General features: G+C 34.7%; 1 protein-coding gene and 1 pseudogene across 1 annotated transcript; one reads left to right on the top strand and one right to left on the bottom strand.

Moving 5' to 3' along the window:
- Positions 1 to 874: 874 nt before the first annotated feature.
- LOC110785389 (acidic endochitinase SP2) lies at positions 875 to 2,048 on the top strand. The gene is made up of 2 exons (XM_021989818.2): positions 875 to 1,362; positions 1,458 to 2,048. Exons 1-2 carry the CDS (start codon positions 915 to 917, stop codon positions 1,868 to 1,870), a joined length of 861 nt encoding a protein of 286 aa, XP_021845510.2. The 5' UTR covers positions 875 to 914; the 3' UTR covers positions 1,871 to 2,048.
- Positions 2,049 to 3,452: 1,404 nt separating this feature from the next.
- On the bottom strand, positions 3,453 to 4,195 carry LOC110785377 (33 kDa ribonucleoprotein, chloroplastic-like; annotated as a pseudogene).
- Positions 4,196 to 9,209: the final 5,014 nt, after the last annotated feature.

Raw genomic sequence — 9,209 nt, 5'->3', positions numbered from 1 at the left:
GTTTTAAATAGTTTCTACCGAAGAAAAATGTGAGAGGATAACAATGTCACGCGGGGTTACTGCTGTAACGTAACAGGGAGAAAAGACTCACCATGAATTATTACTTTATTATTGATGAATGACGAAAAGGTTAGTGTCGTGTCATGTTCTTCGTTCAGCTCAATGTATGTGAATGTGACACTCCACAGTTCTTCCTTGAAAAAGAAGGGACTCGTAAGAAAGAATTCGTCAATCTAAACAGCTGTTAGGCAAACGTAGACTATCCTGATTTAATGAGTCAAAGATTAGTAAACATCTATTAATTTATATTAAAACAGACATTAGGAATGACACATGTCATTTCCTAGTGTAAAATTTCCTAGTGTAAAATATTTCCGCCTAAAACATTTTCCTAAAACAAATATTACATACTATATGTTATTTTTATTCTCTACCATTTTATGAAATATCTATGTATGTAAAAATTATTAGTTTATAAATTATGGAAATAATAGATACCACGTAATAATAACTTTGATAAATACTTTTTGATAATGTTTTAGTCAAATCAATATATTAATAATAGAAAATAAAGTTACTGGATATGTCGGTCAAATTAGCTTTACACATATATAATATGCATATTAGATGAATAAATTTAAATAACTTATGTTAAAAAAAAATTATAATTATGCAGTAGTGTAGGGATATTTAGTTAAATATTTTGTAAAATAATGATCAAAGATCTAATCCAGTATGATAAATTTATAACATGAGAGAAAAATGAACCACTGCCGTGTTCAATCAACCAGCATCAGGTCAAAAGCGTACCTTTCAAATGAACTCTTAGACTTTTCTACACATAATTCAACTATAAATACCCTTGTGCAATCACTTAATCTTCTCATCATCAAAACAAAACTGCATAACACAAAATGGCATTCCTTTTGAAAAACACCTTGTGTTTGGCTCTAATCATCACTACATTTTCGTTGTTACAAACTAGTTTATTTGCTCAAAACTGCGGGTGTTCTCCTGACATGTGCTGCAGCAATTTTGGGTTCTGTGGCAATGGGGACCCGTATTGCGGTCCTGGTAACTGTCAATCTGGACCTTGTCAGAGCACCCCGACTCCAAGTACGCCAACTACTCCGAGTACTGGTGGTGGTGGTGGTTCATCCGTGTCTGATATTGTGACTCAGGCATTCTTTGATGGGATTATTGGCCAAGCTGATGCATCTTGTCCCGGGAAAAACTTCTATACTCGCGCTTCCTTTCTTAATGCTGTTGGTGCTTTCCCTCAGTTTGCTACCTCAGGCTCCAGCGATGACAACAAGAAGGAAATGGCTGCTTTCTTTGCTCATGTTTCACATGAGACTACCAGTGAGTTGTTCATGTCTTAGTTTAGTTTTATGCAGTTGATTAATTAATTATCCTGAATTTGAAAGTTGAAACAAAACATGGTTTGTTGTTTATAGATTTCTGCCACATAGAGGAGAAGGATGGAAACCTCCAAGACACTTACTGCGATACAGACAACGAAGCACAATACCCTTGTACAGCAGGGAAGCAGTACTACGGCAGAGGACCTCTTCAACTGTCATGGAACTACAATTATGGTGCTGCAGGAATCGCGATTGGATTTGATGGATTAAACAACCCTGAAATGGTGGCTACTGATGTGGATACATCCTTCAAATCTGCAATGTGGTTTTGGATGACTAATGTTCACTCTGTTATGAACCAAGGTTTCGGCGCTACCACCAAAGCCATCAATGGTGCTCTTGAATGCAATGGCCAAAACCAGGATCAAGCTAATGACCGTATTCAGTTTTATCAGAAGTATTGTGCTGATTTTGGAGTTGCTCCTGGTGATAATCTTTCATGCTGATTCGACAAGTGACTCAACTTAGTTTATGATATTATTGATATATTTATCAATGTGTAATGCAGTAATTTGTATAATTACTTGCTGAATAAAACATAAAGATAGCATAATAAGAAATTTCCAAATAGAGGCTTATAGTTTTTGTATTTGATTATCATGGATGTTAATATTTTGAAATTCATACTTCCTCCGTTCCGGAAATATCGCACCATTTGTTTTTTACACTATTCACACTACGACTTTGGCCATTTTTTGTGATTCGTACGTATGGAAATTTTAGTCATGTGGAGTAATGTTAGATTCGTATTGATATATATTTTCTAAATATTAATTTTTTATAATTTTTACTTACACACAATTTGAGGTTTTAAGAGTCAAAGTAATGTTTAAATGAGTAAAAGTCAACCATGGTGCGATATTTCCGGAACAACTTTGTAGAACAGTGGACTTAGGTTTATATTAATCAAGCACGGTCATCTCTTATCATTCAACTCAACTCTACTCTACTCTACTCTAATCTCTCATCATAGATTTTATATCCCTGTGAATATATTATCGGTATTGTAATTGTAGTGTGCAAATATGCCAAGACCTCAGCATCTTCAGCTACTATCCTCAGACGAACATCCCATGTCAGAAGATGTACCTTTTGTTCATCATGTAAATGGTCATACAATGTACCATTTCTTATGAATTCATAAACGAGGAAAGGTACCTCCGTCTCCAAGCAACAATTATATATTGGGCATTAAAGTTTAAATACAATGTTTTTGTAAGGTAGTTTTTCACAAAAAACTCAATTTTATAAGGTAGTTTTTGACAATTGTCTTATTCAAATATATATTGGGCATTAAAGTTTTAATACGAATCCTAACGCTTATAAAAGCAAGGACTTCCCTTTACTATTCATAATGTAATATTGTATTTACCATTCAGCCCTGCTTCGTGGGCTTGTGCGTGAAGCTGGCCGGTTGAGGCCTTGTGCCTTGGCCGGTCATGTTATAACCTTTAGGGTTATAACACTTCACCTCTCACATTATGTTTGTACACACAACTAATTCACGTACATCAGTTTTAACCTAAAAGAGAACCCCTATTCTCTTTTTGCCTCCGTAAATTGTTCTTCCCTAAAAGCTAAAATATCTTGAGTGACGTCTAAGCTATAAATCTCAAGACGGATCTGAACGTGTCGGTGAACCAAGGATAGAAACGACATTTGGAGTTCTTGTTCGTGTTCGTGATTTGTTGAACTAGGGAAAACACGCTACAAACGTAAGTCTGCTTAATCTGTACTTTATACATGCTTCCTGACTTTGGGGATTATTCCGTTGCGTTAATATGTATTTAACTGTATTCTCCAACAGTTTTGCAGTTGTACACATTCAGAATTATGATGTTTTATCATATCGCTAACGATAAAGGGATCTTTTATTCACCTTAAGAATTCAACTTACACAAAGTAAATTATGAAATTACATGAAAAAGAATAGCCTCATTTGCACCACATAGCCATACTCAATGTTCTACTCATATTAGAAAAATAACTACCTTCCGATGAGATCAAAAGGAAGGAGCTTGACCGAGTGTTTCCTGTAAATTTGTTCCTCAAATATCATCTTAGTAGTCACATGGTATTTCACCTTAAATCCGGGCTAACTCTGTTCGGCGTTAGCCTCAGGGGTAGAGCGAATTCTGTCATATGTCATGTTCAATCGTAAAGGTCGTCCTTCCAGTTCCTATAAACCAAAAGTTGCAAAATCAAAGCATATCCAGTTATTATTATTCAAATTCAACAACCTTAATACTGAAAATCCAAGAAACAAATTTCAAATAGTGCTTACCACTCCATTCATGGAAGTGAGAACAGAATTTGCAGCCTCAGCAGTTGAGAAAGTGACGAAGCCAAAACCCCGTGATATTCCACTTGCTCTCTTGTATATCACTTTGGCACTTAGAAAACCTTCTAGGTTAACAAAGGCTTCTCGGAGCTCTTGTGTTGTAACTCCTCATCCGAGGTTACCAGCATAGATCTTGTGAGGAGTATCCACGTAACTTTGGTTGTTGTTTCGGATAGTTGGCCCCATCACTTTCCTCTCACCACCTCTTGGCATTTCTGGGAAGTTTGCCCTCACAATTCGGCCTCCAACTTGCTGCCCAATGTAATTACATGTAGATTAAGTCATTAAATTTGTAACTATCATTTGTCTATCTTTAGGACCAAAGTCTTAAGAACTCCAGTCTATTCTAAATGATTCCATAATGTCATTATCCATTTATGCATTCCACAAAACAGAAAACTAGAAAGAAGTTAACCAATTGAAAATCCATTATACGATTATTACTACTCCGTAAATATTTTTATGTAATACTTTTAATAATTTAATAATCATTTACGGAAAAGTAAATAAATTAAAATATATTTTCATTCTACACCAGCTGAAAGGGTTAATCCAACCAGACCCTTAGGTATGAACCCTAAAATTGAATTCCCTAAGTTTGATGGTAGTAATGCAAACATGTGGGTTAAAAAGTGTTTCAAGTATTTTAGCTTGTGCAAGATACCTATAGAACAGTGGGTTGACCTGGCTTCCCTCAATATGATAAATAAAGCAGAAACGTGGGTTATGAATTATCTAGATGTTAGGAAGAACTTTGTGGTGGATTGGAACGATTTTGTGACTGATTTGAAGGCAAGATTCAAAGAAAATATTGGGAACATAGTAGAGCAGTTTAATAAGTTGCAACAAGTAGGTACTCTTGAAGATTATATTGATAATTTTGAAAATATCCGGTCTGTAATGATGAGTACTCATGCTTTACCTGAGAAGTATGTGCTAGATAGTTTCATAAGTGGCCTTACACCATTTGTGAAACCATTTGTCAAAGCTCTCAAACCTACAACTATTTCCGAAGCAATTGATATTGCTAGACTGCAGGAAGAAGCATTAACCCATTCTTCTGCAAACCATTTTTCAACCCATAAGTCTCAGAAACTGCCATATAAATCCTTGAATTCTTTTTCTAACCACTCTTCCTCAAACTGAGTTTATCAACATCAAATGATTTAATTTTCCCTAAATAAATAATTAAAAAAAAAAAGTCTTTTCAGACATTTTAACACACAAATAAGTTAAGTTTATTTCAGTCAAAATAAGGTTTTTTTCAGATAAAATAAGTTTGTGATAATATAAGTTCAGACAAAATAAGTCGAATAAAACAAAGTCGTAGGTTGACTAAATTTATCTAAACTTTTATTCCTTGAAATAAGTGTACCTGATATTTATTTTCAATATAAGGTAACAATTTACCAAAAAAAAATTATTTCAGTTCTTTATAAAAAGTTTCTCATATTTACTCTTTTCGCAACTTTTTCTTTTCCCCATTTTCACCCCTATTCCAGGTTATTTCTTTACATAAATTATTAATTTTATTACGTTTTTTTTTAACATACGACATTTTAAGTCATTATTAAATTAATATAATACAAAGAAGTTTAAAATATTGTTAAAAAGTTTTGAAATTTTTTTCTTTTTTAAGTTCATCAATACGGAGTACTTTTTTTTGAAATAATAATTTATATAATACATATGAGAGATATGGACTACAATTAACTTTCTACAATAAGAATTGATAGCTACGGCAAATTATTTTCTCCATTTTTGTAAGTTTTATTAATAAATATTTTTTAAATTAAAAAATAAAATATAAAAACTTAAATACTCATCAGGAGATGACACGTGTCTAGGGATGTCAATGGGGCGGGGCGGATGCGGATGTACGTCCCTCCATCCCCATCCCCGCCCCTTCACCCATGGCGGGTAAAAAATTCATCCCATCCCCGCCCCAACGGATGTAAGCTAAAATCCATCCCCGCCCACCACCCAACTGGGTATCCATCCCCATCTTATCCCCGCTTCATACCCGCACTAATACCCGCCTAATTTTTCTTATTTAGCAAACATTTGTCATATATACAGAGTAATGAAAGTTAACTATTGAAAAAAAAACCTTATGACTAAAGTAACAATATAATCGAAAATAATACTCGTCATAACAAAAAAATCCAAACAAAATACTTAAAAATCTCACTTAAGTTCATATTATCACCTAAAGATGCAAATAAATCCAAACTCACCCCATCACTCATGGCGGGTGTGAAGCGGGGCGAGTGGGGATGGGCGGGGCGGGGATGGGGCGGGTTCAACACAAAATCCGCACCCGCCCCATCACCCATGACGGATACGATTTTTATACCCATCGCTGCCCCATCACCCGCCAAACCTACCTCCATCCCCGCCTACTTGGGGCGGATGCGGGGCGGGTCTCCTGCGAAACCCGCCCCACTGACATTATTCAAATATGATTTTAATTTGAATTATACGTCATTTTATGGTTGAATTTGACTAAATATAAACTTTCGTAGAAAAATTTGTTAATTTGTGCCAATATTTTGTATATTTATCACCTAAATTAATGAAAATATAATGTGCGTATTAAAATCTCTCAACCCGTTGGGTCGACCCGAACCCGTAAGTTCTGGGTCTTGAACAAGCATTTGTAAACCCGAACCCGAAAGTGACCGACACGATTCAACCCGAACCCGAAAGTGTTTTTTTACAACCCGACCCAACCGACCCAACAAGCTAGTCTATTTACTAGGGAGGCAAGATTCAAGCTTCTATTAAAGAGGCTTTTATCTCAAAATTTAAAGATTAATATTTCAAAGTTTTGTGTTGGAAAGAATGTTGGAGACTATAATATAATATCTTTTACACAACTAGAGGATTTGCAGTAAGTGTATTTTCGATATTTTTTTAAGGAAAATACAATTATGATTTTTGTACTAACTTTTTTGTGTTATCAATATCAGGAAAAAATTATTGAGTTAGGAATGGAAAAAAAATCATAGTTTATTTTTATTTTACTCAAGTCGTAGAAGTGGTTGGATCGACCATTCCTATACATGGTTTTGATTTTAAGTCTTATAAAGCACTAAAAGATCTAGACAACAGTGTGTTAATTGGTATAAAAATCAACTTAGTTTTTAAGTATTATATTTATTTTAGATATATTATTTACAGTTATTATCGGTTGTTTGTAAAAACAGATTGTATTGGATATCTTTCTGGAATATTATCAACTGAACAATTTATTACAGATGGTAACCCTCAAAAAAATGCTCAATATTATCAACTGGTCAATTTTTTTGCAGTAAGTGTATTTTCAATCTTTTTTAAGGGAAATACAATTATGATTTTTGTACTAACTTTGATGTGTTGTCAATATCAGGAAAATTTTATTGAGTTGCACTTTGTGGAATCAATTTGCTGATCAATTGACATCTAATCATCCACATTGTTAAGTTTTATTGCCATCGAGTATGCAAAAAATCAAGACTTTTCATGGTATATATTATTTGAGTTGAATTAAATCCTTATTGTTATTTTATGCATTGATGGGGTTTTTCTTTCTTATACGTTTATCTTTCTTACGCATTAGTGTTGTTGGAATATCGAGTTCGCTACTTGTGACTAGACTCCATATAAATACTGATATTGCAGAGATAAATGATTTTAAAGAGAGGTATGTGTATTTTATTTTTTTTGTCTTACTACTATTTTTTTTTCTTATCTAAATACACTTTTTTAATAACGTATACTTGAAAAAATATTGTCATGCAGATTTGGAAGTGAAGGAAAGACTTCTTCAGAAATGGTGGCACAAATAAGTAGTCACATCTCTTAGAAAAATGAAAACGATTTCTTGAAAATATCGAAGAGGAAATTAACATGTTGATGAGATTAGTGAAACGCAGGAAGTGAGTACATCAATTCTATTTTTTGGTGCTTATATATATAGACATTAAATACTCCGTAGTATTCCTAACATATAATTGTTTTTTTTCTATTGAGTTTGTTGTTAAATTAAAAAAACATTACATTGAAGATACTAGCTAATTTAGGATTTTTATGGCATAGGTTTGCAACTGTGTGACATTGGACACAATCGACTCTATTGAGCTTGAGAATTGTTGGTTCTACCTTGCATGTAAGAAAGACTACAAGAAAGTTCGAGATCAAAAAACTGATGAGCTAACGAAGTTTTGGTGCGAAATTAAAAGTGCAATAATTATGTAGATCATGTTCCAAGGTTCAATCTTCAAGTAAGCACTAGAGGAAAAAACCTCAAGTGCGGGCTCATTTTAAGGGGTTTAGTGCGGGCTTTTACATGTGCATCACATGGCCTGCCCGCACTTGATGTTTCTCAAGTGTTGATGTTTCAAGTGCTGCCAATTTTAGAATATGAACCCGCACTTGATATATTTGGTGCTGCCAATTTTGAAAATGAGCCCGCACTTGACATATTTGGTGCTGCCAATATTGAAAATGAGCCCGCAATTGAAATATGTTGTGCTGCCAAATTTGAAAATGAGCCCGCACTTGACATAGAAATGGGCAGCACAAGCATAAAAATGAGCCGCACTTGGCCTATAAATGAGCCGCACTTGATCTAGATTTGTTGTATAACCGATTTCCCTGCTACATATTACAATTGGACTACGCCACTAATTAACCTCCATACGTCATATAAAAAGTATCCAATTATAGACATAATTAAATTAAATAGTATATAATTTTAAATATAAAAGTCGATTAAATTACAATCATGTGAAAAACTAGCTAGCATCCATAATTTAAGATTCAGTACAAGAAAATATCAAAGACAATCACTGGTAATGAAGTTTGCCAACATTTCTCGAACTTCATCTATCTCCTCAAAGGTGAAAGGCCGCTCCCTCGGAGTATTGAATACCTTAAAAAGATCGACCATCAAAAAATATATATACACACTAGTGGAAAAAGGCTTATTTGCATCCCCGCATTTGCCACGCCATTCTGAACATGTGACGCAAATGACAAATTTTAGCATAAAATTTAGTCATTTGCGTCGCAGCTTTGTTAAACTGCGACGCAAATGACTCTAGGATGCCCCCCAGAGTCATTTGCGACGCAGATTAGTAAAACTGCGACGCAATTAACTCAATCAAGTGCGTCGCAGATTTACTAATCTGCGACGCAAATGACTCTGGGGGGCATCCTAGAGTCATTTGCGTCGCAGTTTAACAAAGCTGCGACGCAAATGTGTTTTGATTTTTTTTTTTTCGAATTCGCGCTCACGCTTAATTGCTTTCAAGCTTCATTCTGACTTAGGTTTTGCTCGACAAACAACCAACACTGCTTCACTCCCAAACGAAACCAACACCAACACTGCTAGAGTCTCACCGGCGGCTTCACCCTGTTCACTGCCGTCGTTGCTTCACTGCCGCCTTCCGTGCCTTCCG

This window comes from Spinacia oleracea, chromosome 3 (genome assembly GCF_020520425.1).
Source record: "Spinacia oleracea cultivar Varoflay chromosome 3, BTI_SOV_V1, whole genome shotgun sequence".
Classification (NCBI taxonomy): domain Eukaryota; kingdom Viridiplantae; phylum Streptophyta; class Magnoliopsida; order Caryophyllales; family Amaranthaceae; genus Spinacia; species Spinacia oleracea.
The sequence above is the reverse complement of the archived record's forward strand: the minus strand, read 5'-3'. Positions and strand labels throughout refer to the sequence as shown.

Excerpts from the sequence above, each read along its gene's own strand:
- LOC110785389 (XM_021989818.2), top strand. The coding sequence starts at position 915 with ATGGCATTCCTTTTGAAAAACACCTTGTGTTTGGCTCTAATCATCACT. Across the intron at positions 1,363-1,457 it reads TGTTTCACATGAGACTACCA|ATTTCTGCCACATAGAGGAG; the intron begins GTGAGTTGTTCA and ends TGTTGTTTATAG.